The sequence below is a fragment of the Anabrus simplex genome, chromosome 2, assembly GCF_040414725.1.
Source record: "Anabrus simplex isolate iqAnaSimp1 chromosome 2, ASM4041472v1, whole genome shotgun sequence".
NCBI classification, from domain to species: Eukaryota; Metazoa; Arthropoda; class Insecta; order Orthoptera; family Tettigoniidae; genus Anabrus; species Anabrus simplex.
The window spans coordinates 705703990-705724047 of NC_090266.1; the positions used below are offsets into that span (position 1 = coordinate 705703990).

Consider the following 20058-nt stretch of genomic DNA (forward strand, 5'->3'; position numbering starts at 1 on the left):
CCCCACGTAGTGATAAGAGTTGGAACTGGACTCCCCGAAAGTGAATTTGTGGTGTGGATTGTTGAAGGACAGGGTTATTGGCCCATTCTTTTTCGTGGAGCCTACAGTTAATGGAACACGTTACCTAGACATGTTGGAGCAGTATGTTGTGCCACAACTTCCTCGTGACGTTATCTTTCAGCAAGATGGTGCACAATGCCATTATGCAGAAGTTGTAAGGGATTTCTTGAATCATGAATTTCCAGATCGCTGGATTAGGAGAGGTAGTCCATCAATTGCTTGGCCCCCACATTATGCCACTTGATTTTTTTTTCCTGTGGGGGTTTGCCAAGAATCAAGTGTACCAGACACCAGTTCGTGATCTACCAGATCTGCATCATCGCATTTGTACAGCTATCGCAAATGTTACGCCTACAATGCTGCAGAACACTCGGAGAGAAGTGTAATACCGATTAGATGTCTGTCACACCACTAATGGTGCGCATATCAAGGTTTATTAGGTATGTAAACAAACATTTTGAGTTACCCTACTTGTAGAAACAAACCGCAAGTAAATATTTCCACTACTTCTCAAGTTATTAAATTTTATATTATTATACCTTTAACCCAGACACCTTGTATATTCAACTCAAATTGATGACAGGGTGTGTTGTTAGCATGGGCTCCCTCACTCTCTTGAAGGCTGAAAGCACTCGCTAGTAGTGTTACTCATCACCTGCTGCCACCATCTTGGTAGCGCTGTCGCTCACTGGCTGGCTTCATCTCATGCTCCATGCCCTTTCTGTTGGTCTTATGTGTTCCGTGGTTGTGCCTGTGGGTAGTGTTGTCGTTTGTTGTCCTTCATAGTTGGGCAGTAAAGACCAAATACCGTATTTACGTTAATAATCCCTGCACCCTAATTTTAGGAAGGCTCCTTTCGAAAAAAATGAAATTAAAGAAAATTCCTTCCATCGAAAGTGTAACATAGATATAAACAGACATTTCATATTACTCCGCGAGGTCCACTTCTTTATGCAAATATGAACATCTTAATTTACAAATATAGCTGCTTTGCCTGACATGATAAAAATACATTATCACTGTTTTAAAATGCCATGAAAATTACATACCTGTCAACCGTTCTGATTTACCCGGAAACTTTCCGTTTTTTTTTTTTTTTTACTCGTCTTCCAATTTTTCTTATTTTTGAACCTACAGTACGGAATATACTCTTCCCCTATGATGGATTCGTATGTGCTTGTGTAATTTATGCAACCTCATTTTCAAGCGTATTTATTTGATGCTTTATTTGGCGATTGTATAGTATCCTGTATCGTGTTTCCCTCTCGCTGTAGCAGTGTGTTTGCCTTACAGCTGGGAATTCGGGACGGTAATCGTCCTACAAGCGAGAGAGGCCACCGACTCTGTTAATTAATTGGGACGAAAGAATGAGTTTGTTATTTTGTGATTCGCACACTGTTTAACATCGTTCTGTGCTTAGTTTCATTAGAGGTGTAGGCCACGTATTTTTTCTTGCGGTTCTGTGTTTTTCCCCCTGTCAAACTTGCAATAATGTATGAGACATATTGATCTTTTTTTGCATGTGGTAGTTTTGCGTATTTCAGTGCATTAATGTTCATTCTTACTTAATAATTTTATTGACTTGAATGTATTTCAGGGAGTTGTGTCCGTAACAATTTCTGGTATTTTCTCTTCACGTTATGGCCACGAAACATAAAAGTTTTCTCCAGGTGTTCAGAGATGTCTATAAAATTGAATTTCCATTCATTTTACAGTCTAGTAAAAAATCTATTATGCATTTTATTCGTTGCGAAGGTGTGATATAAATATTATTTTTCGTATGTGTGTGTCATACATGAGAATGATTAGGTACAATTGCTTGTAACCATTCTTGTTTTCTTAGTTTAAGATTTTAAATTTAATGGTCAAGTCACATTGTAACTGTAAATATGTATGCCTTTTATCTTACCCTTTCTTCATCGAGACCCCGGCGCAATGTATGTGATGAAATTCAAGAATTAAAAAAAATTATGTTCCTATTTTTGATTTCTAAAAGTTGGCAGTATGAAATTAGCAAGCAGGCCTAATAAAGTGACGGGTATTTCATTAATCTGAACTTGCAATAGGCTCGATTCCCTGTAGATCCAAAGATTCATCGTCTCCTGCATCACTAGAATCCTCTCCTAAATTTCAAATTCTTCGCACTCCATCTTTAAAACACTTCTCTCTCGTGGTCTCTTTTTACTCGGTTAGTAACACAACCAGCGGTGGATAATTCTTTTCGTGCAATGTAAACACTTGAAACACGTACTCTGGCGAACTCCGATGTTAGTTTTGAGATACAGTAAAACCACGTTATTACGTGATTTCGAATTAACTGCCAACTCGTAATTCAGAAATGCCAACTCTTGCTGCATCACAAAATATTCTGATACCCACTACTGCATGCAATTAACATTGATTCACAGTTTGAACCTTTCAAATGCCAGTGGGGGGGAATCTGTTTCCAAAATGTATCCCACAAGGTGCATTTACATTATTACCGGGCGAGTTGGCCGTGCGGTTAGGGGCGCGCAGCTGTGATCTTGCATCTGGGAGATGGTAGGTTCGAACCCCACTGTCGGCTGCCCTGAAGAGGGTTTTCTGTGGCTTCCCATTTTCACACCAGGCAAATGCTGGGGCTGTACTTCAATTAAGGCCACGGCCGCTTCCTTTCCATACCTAGGCCGTTCCTATCCCATCGTCGCCATACGACCTATTTGTGTTGGTGCGACGTAAAACAAATAGCATGTGAATGCACTTGGATTATTCACTAGCAAACAACCTCATGCAACGAAAGAAAAAAAAAGCACTATTCAAAGACGAGGACAAATTATGCTGGCTCCCGTGTGCAAGTGTTTTATTTTTTGGTTTACTGTACTGTTTGCATGTTTAGACGCTTTGTACTTGTTCGGAAAGTGCCCGACGCCCTTAAAACATTGTGGCCTATCGAACTTTCCTATGATGAAGCAATAAAGTCTTTTGCTTCTGCCTGCATTGTAATACAGTACAGTGATCCCATCTCTTTTAAAACCATAAGTCCGTCTGGACTCGACAGTAAAAAATAAAAAAATAAAATGCAGTTTCATCGGAATTGGCAATATTGTTCGGTGCGTACGAATTGATTATAATTATGAGGCACGCTTTTTAGCCTACTGTCGGCAACGCCAGTCTTCGCGAATTCTGCTTCTCCGCACACTGCCTGCGTATGATGTTGTGGCATTTCTTAAAATGCCGAATGCAAAAGAATATACTATTTCACTCAAACTTAAGTATTAAACACACTATAGACACACCGAAGTGAGTGAAAGTGCGGAAAGCTACCCCTGTGCGTTCCATCATGGTGCAGAGAAGTTTTGAATTTAAATTACTCTGTAAAATACTGTTTTTTAAAATGTATAGGCAGTTTGTAATTAAAAGTCTGAATACTTTTCTGTTTAAATATGACATATGGGGACAGTTTTATTCCATCTGCGGTTACACAAAGCATACTGTAACTGTAAACCCAACATCAAAAACTAGGTGAGCCAGGAGCGTGCTGGCAACCTTGACGCAAATAAAACCCACCCCGTGATTTCGTGCCTCAGTTTGTTAAAAAATAAGAATATGTGGGGATTATTCACGTAAGTATGGTAATAATCTTATCATGGGTGGTGTTGTCATCTGTTGATCTTCATAGTTGGGCAGAAAAGACCAACTAATAATCTTATCATGGCATTATATTCCTTGGAAGTTCATTTCTGAAGAATCAATTGATCCTCCTACTGAAATCTTTGCTAGACCCTGCATATTACTATGTACATACTGCAGGATACAATTTGTATGACACACAGTCGTCCAAGTTTCAGCTGCCTCGATTTGCTTGTCTATTCTTCTTTACATGATGTTGTTGATGACATGGGTTGTTAAAATCATAGTCGTTGCCTGCGCACCTCTTTCACGTGAAGAAACACAGTGTAAAATGTCTGTTAAGGTATGATGTGTTGCATAATACCTGCCTCTAACCATCTTACCATGTTTACTGCACAGTATTATGTCTTGCAAAGGTATAACTGTACAGACAAGATGAGAACAAAACATGATATTATTTTATTGCCTGTACAAACTGTGAAGTCTGTAATAGCATTTTATGACAACTTTGAATTTTTGCACATGATAGAAGATGCATTCTTACTAGTCATTCAGCAAGTTCTATGATATTGATTTCCTGTCATATGTGCATATAATATGTGTGTTTTATCTGTGTTACTTGCTGAAATCTATTGGTTACTTTGGATTGAAATATGTTGACTGACTGAAGAGCCTCTCCAGATATTATGGATTCTAAATTTTGGTATACTCTTCAATCTTATGTATTTTATCTTAACAGGTCTACATCTATTTATGGTAGCTGTCCGAAATGCATGATCAACCAGCTTATACACCAGTAACTAGGAGAGTAAAGTGCTGAGAATACCACTGGGTGCCGTTTCTTAAAGGAGCATAAAATGAAGGTAATATTTATGCTCTGATTATATGTAAGCACGATTATGAAGAATCATTAGACTGTTTATAGTGATTGAAAATATCTGTTTTTAAGTAGTTATTGATAGAGTATTTCTATGGGGGGGATGGTTCATGTTTCAGTACAGTTTCAACCCATGCATGTCACCTACCAATTCTCTGTTTGACTCTAAAGTATCTTTTGTATAGGCCTGTCATTTTGTTTATTACCACCTGCATATTTTTCCTATGTCATTTGGTTATTACATGCACAGATTGTAAGTTTTAGCAAGTATTGCTCGTGTTGCTGATAAGTGAAAATCATTAGTGTTGAAGCTTGAATATGATAAGGTTTCCTTAGATGTCTTACCTTCTTATCTGCAATAGCACAGTTGTAGAGTTCACTTGAGAGGATCTGTGTTAAAGATCCTGAACATAATTCTACGATTTCCTTAATAAAACACTACAGAAATTTTTGGTGAACCTAATTGGCTACCTAGCAACAAGGTGATTCAGTAGGAAGTTGTCAGTAAAGTCAGTAAACATGAGTTTATATATACAGCCATAAAAACATTTCCATTATAGATTGTTAGGCTTTTCAGACATGATCTCAAACTCCTGTGACCAGCTATATTGTGTTCGCGATTGAGACACACTTATTCTATGCTCAAGGTCGTTGGATAGTAATCCCAGCAAAATTTGCTGACGTTTAACTGGACTTAAATGTGATACACCTGTGTTCACTTTTTTTTTTTTTTTTTACGGCAAATGTTTTGCACTCCAGTGTACTTTATAATCACTTGCAGTTAAAGGAATTTTATACTAATATTATTTTAACCCGCTATGAATGAACTCGGTGGCTCCATAATCCCTTGTTACCAACTAGCATGGCAGCTTCTGCCTCTACAGCTCTTACCCTGAAATAATACTTCTGTTACTATCCACAGCCAAATAGATTCAACTTTTACGTAACTATCCTCCTGCATTTGCCTCATGTGACCCTTATCAGCAAGTGTGGTTAGTTTTGCATTTGAGTGTGTTGAAATGCTTGAGTTCTCTGTCTGTAGACATACAGCAATTTAGAGAACCTCTTTTCAGGGAATATTTCTGGCACTCTGACACCTCTTAAAACTGGTAACAGTTGAAGACATGTTAAATGCACGATATATTTTAGTCTTTCAAATGGTGAATACACTATGATAATTCTAGATGTAATCCCTGTTATCAATAAATCAACCCACTTTATGACTGATAAGAATCCATGTTGTAGGTTTTATTAATACATTTTTGTTGGAATGAAAAATAGGAAGTAATTATGTTGCTGATTTTTGACCTTTTGTGCAATAGTCCATGTACTCATGTGGTTGATTGCAAGCTGCGTCCAGAACAGCCTCTTCATTGTCTCATGCCGGTGGTATTGTCTGAAGTTATCGCTCTCAAATGCGATTTTATTTTACGTAAATAAATATCACACGAGAACACGTTCACTTCCTTGTCTAAACTGTTTATTGTTACTGTAAGTCACGACACACAATTGCACACAATAACAAGTGACACTACAACACTTAATAGCGGAGTGCCCTTAGTCGATTCTGACAAGTACAGATATCAACAACACTGACTCGCTCACTATAACACACACTCTCTTGAACTGACTGACAGCTCGATAGATATACTGTTCAGTCAACCGTTCAGAATTAGCTATTTCTGGAAGGGTTATTGCAACACACTAAATGGAACACACTCCAAACATTGATCGACCAGCTAGTAGAATGGGGTACTCCAGTAATGGATCCAGCTCAAAGTTTCGATTACTGTTTATCAATACACATTCCTGGTGTCTCCACATGTATCAGGACAATAAACCTTATAGTAAGTTTCCAGAACCCTTCATATGTACCAAATTATAGCAGAATACACCTAATATACGAACATAATAGAGTTTTCTAGAACTTTCAAATATATACATTTTGGAGGTTAAACTTGTACACAATATGTATTTGAGGTTATACAAATTTATAATACATATTTACAGGGAAACCCTGTATTAGTCATAATTAACATTTAATAAAATATAATTAAAATATATTAAACATAATAATTGAAGGTTTTACAACAGTTGGGATGTCGTACCTACGACAGTTATTCCCCTAAAACCTTCAATACCTATCCTGTACATTCCTTACTCTAGGTCTTAAATTATACCTCTAAGAGTAAAAGAGTATGATCTCCAATTTTAGGTTAGGAAATTTTTGTAAAATAATTTGTAATATTAATATAGTGAAAATCATATAATTTTGTTAATTTATAATGTAAAAACGTAATATTTTAAGATGAATTTGTAGTAGGGAATTTTGTGTCTGTGTATCTTTATATTGGTGTCACTTAAAGTTGTGTAAGAGTCTGCACATGGCATGGCAGTGTAGATTGCTCAAGAATTGTGCAACACGGAAAACAGTGGCTATATCGGCAAAGACGGTTGAAGTCAGTTGAAAGTGTTGCAACAAAATGGCTCGGACACCCGCGGTACGGCTAGGAAGGAAGTATAGGCTGAAGATGGGAATTGATCAATGTGGATGTATTGTACCCGCCCCTATCCTAAAAGGCTCCGGTGAGAAATCTGCAGGGCGTTAATGGGTAAACGACTAGGCGCATATCTTAAATTTACTTAGCAGCATACAGGGTAGGAGAAATGGGGCATATCTAACTATAATAACACATTCCTATAAAGTTCAAATTAATTCAATCGGTGTATTAAATCCTGATGATTATGGAAATGAAACATATATACACAAATGAAGTACACAATTGATTTTACATCTGTTGTGGATTATTTATTGACTTTGTCTTGTGTGATAGGTCCGAGTACTATCTATCGCGATGCGAGATGCCATGACGTAACGTGAACGGAAACATTTATCATAAACACTGCAGCTATCCCATATTATTGGGCAAATGAAATCTACACTCATGCAACAAGTATACACAATTCGCCGTGCCGATGGGATGAACCCACCGCCGACGCTAATTACATTCAATACATGTTACACAAAGCATCATAAATTGTCACATATGTACAAGAATCACGTGAGACACACATCCTTCATCCCACCATTGTAGAATACCATTGCCCACGCCCAGTACTGATCCGATTTCTGATGACTCCATTTCACCACCAAGACGGAAATCCATGGTCCTCGATCGATAATGTTGCTTGCAGTTTCCTTGTAGTCCGTGATTCAATGTCATGTTACACTGTACCTCTCATCCACTGTTCATTTATTACTACCGTCATGTTCTTGGTGTGGTAATAATAATAATAATTTTACAAGTCGAACTAAGTGTTCGCGATTTGACACAATTTAGTTATTTAATTATTAGCGTGACATATGTCAACAGTATGTACTATTCACATGAATTACTCTCCTGCATTGGAATTTTAGGCTTCAAATCATTAAACAAAGAATTACTAAGAGGTCGGGTAACATAGCTTCGCCGTCCGTGAGCTGAAAGTTCCGAATGAGCGGCTGCACTCTTGGCAGTGCTTTAAACAAGGAGATTTCCCCCACTTAAAATATGTATATGGCCTATCCACGACCCACTAGTGGTCAAATAGTGCGACCATTAGGTGACCAGTATCCACCTGATGTGAATGAGACATATCCGTGCAATTATTTGTTTTTCGTAGGATTTCCTGTAATTAATTAATTAATGTTTTCCCTCATTCCCCTGCCGGGCTGAGTGGCTCAGACGGTTAAGACGCTGGCCTTCTAACCCCAACTTGACAGGTTTGATCCTGGCTCAGTCCGGTGGTATTTGAAGGTGCTCGAATACGGCAGCCTCGTGTCTGTAGATTTACTGGCACATAAAAGAACTCCTGCGGGACTAAATTCCAGCACCTTGGCTTCTCCAAAGACCGTAAAAGTAGTTAGTGGGACTTAAAGCAAATAATATTATAATTATTATTATTTTCTCATTCCCCCTCTACTCTGGGGTAAGTCCCCGCATCAATGAGGTGTCTTGACACTAACCAGATGGCCCCGGTACTTTTCCATGCTGATAAAACAAAGTATTCTTCCTCCATCTGCAAGTTATCAGCAAAAAGGACATTACACGCTCTAAATGTCCCAATTATAACTATCTCTTTTGAATCGAGAAGCGGCGCCAGAATTTAGATTTTATTAATTTTCACAGTGTAAGACAATCAAGTTGGCCAGGCTGATTTGAAGATGGCTGTCCTATTTCGCTTTGAAAAAGTTCGCCTCTCCCCGCTTTCTTGAACGTGAGGTGGGGATAACTTCTCCTCGGTTGCGTCGTGGTGAATCACCATCTCAGCCACACCCATAACGTCACAACCTTATCTCTTCTGCGGGCTCCCCGCTGGGCAAAGAAGGATTGCGCAATAGATTGCAAATAATGAAATTTATAGAATAAATTTTGCATTTGCAATTTAGATGACCAGTCTGAACCAGAGGTCCTTGGATCATGCCCCTGTTGGGTGCATATTCCCATCTCCCCGTGAAGAAAGCGGTGCAGGCACTGGACACATTTCGTCACCAAATGCTTAGCTGATTATAACTTCTTACAACTCTTTCAAACTCCTGTTTCTCTGGTGATATTCCTGGTTCTCTCTTCCAAATAATATACCATCTGTTGCAGTGCTTCTCTCCAGTTCTCCAGGTACTGGCATTCTGGACATCCTACGTTCCCCATAACTTCAGGTGAAAACAGTTTCTCCAAATAATTGACTTCTTCGTCTTCCTCATTTGGTTCTAACTCTCCATCTGGCATGTCGTGACGATCTTCTCCGTCTCCTTCATCCTCTTCTTCATCCGTTGCCCCAAGTTCTTCTGCATTATCCTCATCACCTAAATTGCCTCTGGACGTATGGTAAAATTTCAAATTTGCTGCATTGTAGATGGTTTTGGTTGTGCCGTGCATGCTTTGCACCTTGTATGCATTATTATCCAGATTTTGTATTACTCGATAAGGGCCAATGTACAGTTCAGCAAATTTGTGGTAGAACTTGTTAGAACAAGTTCTTCTACGCGGAGTGGTCGATGGTACCTCTTATTACGGAGACGCCATAATCTTAACTTTGCTTGAGCCTTCAGATGTTCCGGTGTTTCCTGAATACACAGCTCGACCGATAGCTTGGGATCTTGCGGACATTTCAGCACCTCATGCCATGGTTTATTTGGAAAACTGTCAAAATGGATCACTCATGGCATTTGACCAGTGGATTCATGGATATGCTTTCTGTTATGACTGGAATCACGTCCACCCATCGCCAGTGCTGGCGCGGACAGTAAATGCGGCAGAATTTTGCGATTTTTCGCATTATCCACTTGGCGGGATTCGATTGAGGATGCCTAATTGAGCTCAAGTGATGTTTACATTTTAGATTGTCAATCTCCCGCTTGAAATTTCCCGACTTGAATTGCGACCCATGGTCTGTGAGAACGCATTTAGGCTTGCCCATACGTGGTATAATTTTGGTTTTTAACTGATTTATGACGGCTCTATTGTTCGCCTTCTGTATCGGGCAAAGAGTGGCGAATTTGGAGAATACATCCACGCATACCAAAATGAACTGGAGCCCTCACTTTGCCTTTGGGAGAGGTCCATAAAAATCTAAAGCGAGCAGTTCCCGAGGCTTATTCAGCAATAACGGCTTCGGCCTTTAAGTAAATATGGGTCAGGATTTACCCTTGGCAAGTATCGCAAGTAAGGAGTACTTGCTGAACAGTGTTCCTCAAATTCTTCCAAATGAAAGTCTCTCTAAGCGTGGCAATTACTTTATCTCTCCCTGCATGACCTGTGACGTGGTGAGCGAGCCAGACAAAATCAACTTGCAGTGTAGTTGGAACCACAGTACTCTATTGTGTGTGGTCATAGTCTACAAACTTATGCAGCATCCCATTGAAAAATTGATAGTTCTTGGACTTTTTCTGGAGATCACAGTATTCATCCATCCCGGGCTGTATTCTCCTCTTTGAGGAAATCTATGAACTTTTTCATTTCTGGACATTTTTGCTGTTTATCGGCGATAGTCCGAAGTCTTTCTATAATTTCTCGGTCCCCTTGTTCGATTAACTGTATTTGATTAATAGTGACAGGTTCTGGATCTGGATTCCTACTAAGGGCATCTGCAATTACGTTCACTTTTCCTGTGCAGTGCTCAACTGTGATGTCAAACAGCTGCACAAAAAAGCATGAACGGCTAACTCACTGGATAATGCAGAGTTCATCATAAACGTCAATGCTTTGTGATCCGTTCTTAACAAGATTGGATATCCATAGATGTATTTCTTTCAGTAGTTAAGAGCGGTCACGATCGCAAGCATCTCCAGTTCAGTCACGGTGTACTTCTACTTGTGGGTTCTTAATTTGTGACTCATGAAAGCCAAATACGTTATCTTTTGTTCAGGTTGGGGCATCTCTTGATATAACACTGCCCCGACCCCTACAATCAGTGCATCATTTTGCACAATGAACTTCTGTGAGTAATCCGGGTATCCTAATTTGACACTATGGGCTAACAGATCCTTTGCTCTTGCAAATGCTTCATCACAAGCAAGGTCCCATTTCCATGTGTTATTTTTCTTGAGGAGATCTTGTAACGGTGTTACTATGTTAGTATAATTTGGACAATGATCAGCGAAAAAGTTGCTAATTCCTAAGAATTGCCTGATATGTTTCACCTTTGTAGGTTTTGGAAAATTTTGGATCATCTTCAGTTTGACAGGGTTGGGCACAATTCCCTCAGAGTCAATCACATGGCCTAAAAACAGGATACTTCTTTGACAGAAGTGGGACTTTGATAGATTCACTTTCAAATTATTCCTTTCTAAATCAGCTAACAACTTGTCAATTTTCTCTAAGTGTTCTGGCAAAGTTTCTGATGCAATGAGGATGTCGTCCACATACCTCACCATAAATTGTTTAACTTCATCACTGAGGTTGCGATCTAGTGCCCTAATGAGTGCTGATCCTGTCATCTTTAATGCGAAAGGCAGCCGATTTTAAACGTAGGATTGCCCATCAAATAAAAATCCGGTTTGAATTTTGGAGTCTGGATCCAGCTCAACGTGGTGAAATGACGATGTCAAATCCACGCCACTAAACAATTTCTTGCCCCGAAACTTCTTGAGAACTTCTTTTATACATGGGGCCTGATCATACTCGGGGATTAATCGTAAGTTGATGGCTCGCACGTCGAGACAAACCCGCAATGAACCGTTGGCTTTTTTGACCACCACCAATGGATTCAACAATGGGGTGGGAGGTTTTGATATAATACCATTATCCTCCATTTCTTGTATGATGTACTCAACTCCAGCGTGGAATTTCTCAGGTATTGGATATGGTCGGTGCCGAAATGGCTCCCGATTATTGACGACTAAAGAGTATTTAAAATTTGGAATTTTCCCAGACGTGAACCAAAAGCATTCTCGTGCCTCTCTATAACCTCTTGCAGTTTTTCCTTGTCTTCCTCCCCTATCTTCGCCTTGCCGATCTTTTCTTGGACTACCTCTGCCAACGACGGCCCTTTACTATCCGCTTCCAACTTGAAAATCATCCCTTCGAACTCCTTTATCATCTCAACCCGATATTCATCTCAATTTGGGAAACAATCTCTTCCTTCTTCATTCACTACCTCCATAGTCCAGATTTTCTCTTTCCCGTGTTGTCCCTCGAAATCGTTCAACCTTACATCTCCCTGAATTGAATCATTCCTGAATTTAATCTCATTTTTGTCCATGTCAATGATCACTTTGAACTTTTGGAGGAAATCAGCCCCAGTGATGACATTATATTCCATTTTAGTCAAAATTATGAATGGATATGATGTAAGGTTATTTCCAATTTCTAAATCTAAATACACCTAGCTATTGCATATAGTTGTACAGTCTGGAATTATCCCTCTAACTTTAATATTTGAGATTGGGATGATTGGAATAGGTTGTTTTGATTCAAGTTCTTTGACTAATACTTTGGAAACCACGCTGACGCTTGCGCCTGTGTCCACAAGGCAACGGACTAGCAGCTGATTGACTCGGATGTAAATAACAGGCAGTGCTCTGATTATTTTTGGACATGCTTGTACAGGATGTTTCAACGAGATCATCGGGTTGAACTATCCAAGATGCGATGGTTATGGATGTCCATGGTTCCTCCTTTGCGTCGGTAGTCCTCGAAAATCCGACTATCTCCTCATTCGGTTCTCCTAATTTTTTTAGCTGTCCTCCGCCTCCATTCTGATATGGTGCAGTGCGGGGATCAAGGTTACTTGCACTATTGGCAGCATTATGGGCCTGTAACTCAAGGCTTTCTGCCCGCCGGCATTCATCTGTCTTGACAAAATGCTGCATCGAGTCTTTCCATACATCGTTTCCAGCCTGGGTATCACGTAAATCCTTGACATAACGGCGTGATTCGTTCCTCCTGTCATTCAAGTCACCCAGGTAGTACTCTTGTGGTCTAATGTTTTGTCGACCTCTGTTTCCCCAGTTCGAATTAGTCGTCCTCTCATACGGTCGTTGCCCTTGTGAACCACTTTGTCCCTGGTTGTATCTTCCGAACTGATACCAGTTATTCCTACTGTGGTTATCGCTATACTTCCATCGGTGGTTTTCCCATTTCGGAGGCTGCCAGTCTTTGTTACTCCTATTCCGGTTTCCCACGTGAGTATCGGTTTGGGTACTAGTCACTTGTGTACTCCTATTCATCAGCTGATTACCGTCTCGAACATTTATGGTGTTCACGGCTTCAATATTCCTGGTTCGAGCATGTCTGGCATGAGACGTTTGGCCGAGCTGTCTCAATACGTGCTCAGCTTCTATTGCCGTACGAACGTTCGCCGCAATGAACATACGCTGAACCTCAATCGGAAATTGCTTGGTAATGGCCGATATCAATTCACTCTCCGATGGTGGGCTGTCTAGCTCGCGCATTTTCACTACTTGTGAAGTGAAGTAATTGCAGAACCTTGTGGGTCCCCCAGAAGCGTACCTCCTAGAGTAGAGCTCCAGCCTAAGCCCCTGCTGTGTGTTCAATCCCCAATACTTTTCCAAAAACAGCTTTTTGAATCCTTCGTAACTGTCGAAACAGTAGCAGAAGGCTTTGAACCATTCGGGAGCTTGGTCTTCTCTTCGTTATTCAATGATCTCCCATATAGTCATCTATCTCGCAAAGGAAACTTTTGGGTGTAGTCCTAGTGCCTGGTTTGAATTTCTTGGGCTTATCGTCTGCTGAGCAAAATATGCTATACACAGGTATTGAGTTTTGGCCAAGAAAGGTTGATGTTCTCTCGTCCATTGCCGGTAATTTATATTCCTCATTGCCAGGTAACTGTTCCTTGAACATACTCTAGCCTAACTGGTGTGATCCGCTACCTAATTCTGTTTTCTTTATCCCATCTGTTTCAATTTTGAAATGTGGTTCTCCCCGAATATCCAGTTTCTTCATTCCATCTATCCCTTCGCGAAGTGCGTTAATCTGTTCTTCATGGATATCCAACTCACCTTTGAGCCTTTCTCTTCGCTCCATTCATGAAACTGTTTGGCCGTTTCTCCTACTATCTGTCCCAAAATTTCCTTCCGCACCTTGGCAAAATTTAATTTCATATCGCACTGAATTGCCTGTGATACTGACATAATTTTGTCATCCAAGGCGTCAGTTACCACCAATGCATTTTCAGTTCTATCTTCAACGATTCTGATATTCATCTGGTTCTCCTCGACCCGTTCCTTTATTTCTTCTATCTTCGCGTCGCAGGTATTTGCTTGGGACTTGACCTGCTCCATTTCAACAGTGACCTGATCGATTTTGCTTTTGACATTCCCAATTTCGCCAGTCACGTGAGTAATGTCTCTTTCGATACTGGTCTCAACCTGATTAACTCGCTCAACTATTCCCTCGACCTTTGTTTCAACAACGGCGTTAAGCTCCGAAACCGCGTCTAATTTGTTGCTTAGTTCCTGAGCCCCTTTTTCACATTGTTGCTGAACCTCCTGAATTTTCTCCATTAAATTTCTACGCTTCTCCTCGATCATTTTAGTAGTCTCTTCGTTTTTCTTCCAACTTACCCTCAAAATTTGTTAATTTGTCATCACAGTTCTTTAATTTTTCTTTAACTTCCACACGCCCCTGTTTGCATTCATTTTCAAGTGTCTTTATTTCTTCCCTAGTCTGTGCACTATTCTGTTCCATTTTGCTCTCAAGTGTCTTAATACTGTCCTTCATCTCCTCACTATTTGCCTTCATACTGTCCCTCATCTCCTCCATCATCTCCCCATTCTTCGCACTAATCTCCTCCATCAAAGCCCGTATGGCATCACTATCCATGTTGATATCTACTGAGATAACTGGACCCCCCTCCTTGCTAACATCAATGTCAACAATCCACAACATTACTTTCAAAAAAAAAAAAAGCATGGTTTCATTATTCTAACTTTATTTCCTATCAGCTTCATAAAATTCTACTTTAGATCATATTGCAAAATTAAGCCTCAAAACGGCTGTACTTGAAGCTGCCTAACTACCTATCTTCATCAGGATTCATAAAATTTTATAAAAATGACAATGGGAATTTTCAGAAAATTGAATATGATTATAGCCCTTAAATTCAATTAATAAAATTGCCAGTCAACCTGTAGTTCTAAAATTGGGCTCGATTTAAAAACCAACACAAGTGGTCTAATGCCAGCAAATCAACCCATGCCCTCAGCATTGAGGTTCTTCAAACACACAAAGTCCTCAGAATCTCAAACGGAACCCATGGGATTAACCTACTGCCATTCGAAAAAGCGAAAGGTAGGCGTGAGGTTACCTTTTCTCATCCACGATTGTCATAACATGTAAAATATTTCCTAATAGCAGATCGGTTTGTGACAAAACGCACCACGGGCTAAGATCCGTGAATAGATATGCCTTAAGGGAACCACTATTCACTTTGAACCTCACTTGTGGGAAAGTCTTTTCATTGTTTCCTGGGATTCGAACACATCCCCTTGAACTTTGAATACACCCCTGCTTAAGTGACCATCACCACGGCTTCACCCATCTCCTTGGACCATGACTGTGTTCTCATTCATAGTAATCATTTAACATTTACGTTAAGATGTCTCTTGTTTAACTAGTATAGGCTAGGCTTTACCTTTGGCTGCAGCTTAAGTGCACCGATCCGGTAATTTACTATACCATTCTCCTAGAGAACAACTTCCCATGGTTACATCCAGTTCTGAGTTCTCTAAATCAAATGCATGCTCACGCTCCAATATGCTAGCTAAGCATATGAAATTACACATATAACATGTGTTGAATGGTACAAATGCCTAGAATATGCTGCTAATGCTCACAATGTTAGCACAACAATCAAATACCACATGACTTTGGCACCTGTGATGCAAATGCCTTAAATGCTGACAAATGTCAAAATATAGGGCGTAACGTCAACCGAAAATGCCCCAACGTGTCGGTGCCTCAGTACGTAAGCCGATATTGTGGGCATCTCAGGCCAATCAAACAATAACACGGCCCCACTCGATGCGACACTTGTATGTAAACCAACATCGTAGGCGTCGAAGGCCTATTAAATATTAGACCGGCCCCACGTGGCGCGCCAGTTGTATGTATCCGCCCCCCTAACCTAAAAGGCTCCGGCGAGAAATTACAGCGCGTTAATGGGTAAAAACCAATAGGCGCTTATCTTAAATTATCTTAGCGGCATATAGGGTAGGAGAAACGGGGCATACCTACCTATAATGAGAACACATTCCTATAAAGTTCAAATTAATTCAATCGGTTTATTAAATCCTGATGATTATGGAAATGAAACATATATACACAAATGAAGTACACAATTGATTGATTTTTACATCTGTTGTGGATTATTTATTGACTTCTAGTCTTATGTGATAGGTCCGAGTACTTTCTATCGCTATGCGAGATGCCATGACGTAACGTGAACGGAAACATTTATCATAAACACTGAAGCTATCCCATATTATTGGGCAAATGAAATCTACACTCGTGCAACAAGTCTGAGTGATGCCTAATCTAACAACACACGAATTATTCCCCAACAGAATACCATAAGATAAATTATGCAGACATGGATACAACACCCGTGTTTGAACTGCGGAAGAGGGTGTGGCTGAGATGGTGGGTCACCTTGACACAACTGAGCTGTTATCCCCACCTCACGTTCAAGAAAGCGGGGAGAGGCGTTTAAAATTGAAGCGCGCCAGGGACGCATGCGCTCATACTTGACCTGCCATTTCTTAAGCTGTGAGCATGGAAAGCAAGCAGATACAGTGATTGAGTGACTGAAACATTACTTGTCCTTGTGCAGTATGGATCACCGAGCTGAGTTCGTTAAGCATCGCAAAGGGAAACTGTTGAAAAGTGGTGAGAAGACAATTGTACTGAATGTGTTTCATAAATTTTGTGAGAAATACCCAACTTTAGCTTTAAAGGATATTGCGAAGTTGACATCTGAGTTCACTGGTGTTTCGGACTGGAGCATTAATTCCGCATGGAAGCCATCTTTAAATCAGCCTGGCCAACTTGATTGTCTCCGCTGTGAAAATTAATAAGATCCAAATTCTGGCATTTCTCGATCCAAAAGAGATAGTTATAATTGGGGCATTTATTTAGAGTGTGTAATGTCCTTTTTGCTGATAACTTGCGGATGGAGAAAGAATACTTCGTTTTATCAGGGTGGAAAAGTACCGGGGCCATCTGGTTAGTGTCAAGACACCTCATTGATGCAGGGTCTTACCCCAGAGTAGAGGGGGAATGACGAAAAACAGTAATTAATTACAGGAGATCCTACGAAAAATAATCGCACGGATATGTCTCATTCACATCAGGGGGATACTGGTCACCTAATGGTCTCACTATTTGACCACTAGTGGGTCGTGGATAGGCCATACGCATATTTTAAGTGGAGGAAACCTCCTTCTTGTTAAAAGCACTGCCAAGAGTGCAGCCGCTCATTCGGAACTTTCAGCTCATGGAGGGCAAACCTGTGTTACCCGACCTATTAGTAATTCTTTGTTTAATGATTTGAAACCTAAAATTTGAACACAAGAGAGTAGTTTGTGTGAATAGTACATAGTCTTGACGTACGTGATGTTAATAATTAAATAATTAAACGGTGTCGAATCGTGAACACTTAGTTCGACTTGTAAAATTTCATTTCACATCTCAATATTGCTAGCTCTGCATACAAAATTGATCGAATACCACCGAGTGCGGTCTAGGGACCCCGAGTGCCCAAGAAAGTGTGTGCATATAATAGAAATCTATCATTTTATAGGGTAAAACAAATCACAATAAGAGATTATAAGAAGTATGATCTGGGCGGGAAACAAAATTACAACATGGAGTACCCACATAATGCAGTGCATGCCGTTTTTCTGCACAATGGATATAAACTTGCTTCAGTGCCAGTTGTCCTTTCAACATCTCTTCATGAAAACTATCACAATTTATCTATGGTGTTGCAGAAACTGAACTACAATGAACACAGATGGTTACTGTGCTGTGATTTAAAAGTGTGCGGTATCATATTAGGGCAGCAAGGAGGATATACAAAGTTCCCGTGTTTTCTGTGTGAGCAGGACTCTCGGGACAGAGATCCTCACTGGTTAGTGCCCGAGTGGCCCAAGAGGTAACAGTTTGTGCCTGGAGCAAAAAACAAGGTAAATCATCCATTTATTGACCCTCAAAGTGTGTTATTGCACCCTTTACATATTAAATTGGGAATTATTAAGCAGTACATGAAGAGTTTGGATAGAGACAGTCCCTGCTTTCGGTACCTCTGTCAGAAATTTCCAGGCCTGTCGGATGCCAAAATTAAGAAAGATGTTTTTGACGGCCCCCAAATTTGGAACCTTATGAAGGATCTGACATTCAGTACGACGAACGAAACGCAGCTTCAGGCATGGGAATAATCCAAGGATATTTGTAGCAAATTCCTCGGTAATGTTAAAGATGTCAACTACCAACAGACTGTGGAAACCATGCTGTACAACTTCCGAAAATTGAGTTACCGCATGAGCTCAAAATTACATTTCCTGCACAGTCATCTGGACCATATCCCTGCAAATTTAGGATGATTCAGCGAGGAACATGGCGAGCGGTTCCATCAGGATCTAAAAGAAATGGAACAAAGGTATCAGGGGCTAAGGGACGTCTCCATGATGTCAGATTACTGTTGGTGTCTAGTGCGAGATAACACTACTGAGGAACACAAATGCAAATCAACAAAGTGTTCGTTCACATCAAAGTGCAGCAAACAATAGTGTTCTTGTGGTGAGATTCATACATTCTAACAATGAACGTGTTACTTTTTTTGTATATTCGTTGCAATTTGATCATGTCCCATTAAAATTACATATATTCTGCATTGTGGTGTTTTCTATCAAAATTACAACAATATGTCAAATTTGGACATGATAGGCAAAAAACGGTTTACATATTAGAAATCAGCACACCTAAATTAGGATAAATCACATTTCAACAAGGTTCTTCCTGTTTCTTTTAACAAATTCGAAACCTATTTCCCGAAGAAGCTGTAGGCTGTTCGTTTCTCTCGAAGAACTGATGTTCTTTACGCAGCACTGCACTTCTAAAAGATTCATCGGACTGAATCTCTAACACAGGCTTCTGGCGATTTCCCAGGTGTTGTTACGAAGCCTTGGTGCAGTCGTTAGCTGGCTCCCCGCTGGACAAAGAAAGATTGCGCTATAGATCGCAAATAATGAAATTTATGGAACCAATTTTAAAGACTTATTTCATCTGTCTTGGTCATGTTGATATTTGTTAATTTCAAGATTTCTTTTCTCAAAATAGCATTACATCTGCAATTTAGGTGACCAGTCTGAACCAGAGGTCCTTGGATCATGCCCCTGTTGGGTGCAGTATATGAGTGGACGTTCTACGTCACATCAGCTGCTTGATAGCCAATACGAGGGATTTGTTTCAAGCAAGGTTGGGTTAACTGAGTGATGCGTTAAGATGCGCCCCTGAGGGCGTTGCTACCCGTAAACCTTTTGGGGCGCTATAACCACGTGTAGCAAGATATATAAGTGTGTGCGCGTGTGTGGCAAGGATTCTGATTTTATTCTCATTCGACACTGGTGATCCTATGCTATTGTTCTTCAGAATCCGTTACAAAGTGAGCACTCAATAATTACAGATGCTTACAAGTTTCAGGTGGGCATTCTGTAAAAGACTCCGCTAAGTGTTTATTTGTTAGTCAAACTCTGTTTTATTCTTCTATGAGATAATGCACAGTGGGTGTGGTGGTGTATACTGCCTGCATATTGTGGAGTAGATGTGTTGTGCACAGAGCTAATTCTTGCTAGAGGAAATCGTCGGCCGAGTATGCAGTACTTCAGTACGAGGAACGTGAGGGGCCACATTGACCTGTGCTGGAAGTTGGGATGACTCAAGACATCAGTGAAGAGGAGTGTAAATAAGGTTAGGGATGGTCTTCGTAAAGAAGAGTTTAGTTGCAAATTC

General features: G+C 40.2%; 1 protein-coding gene across 2 annotated transcripts in view; it reads left to right on the plus strand.

The window, feature by feature from the left end:
- Window positions 1–20058, plus strand: part of LOC136863048 (SPRY domain-containing protein 3) — a 201966-nt gene that overhangs the window by 20280 nt on the left and 161628 nt on the right. For both annotated transcript variants that reach the window (XM_067139372.2, XM_067139371.2), the window contains exon 2: window positions 4409–4532. Coding sequence is in view for 1 of the 2 variants with exons in the window: in XM_067139371.2 (XP_066995472.1) it covers window positions 4527–4532 (6 nt within the window). In the remaining variant the exon portion in view is untranslated. The remainder of the gene's footprint in view (window positions 1–4408; window positions 4533–20058) is intronic.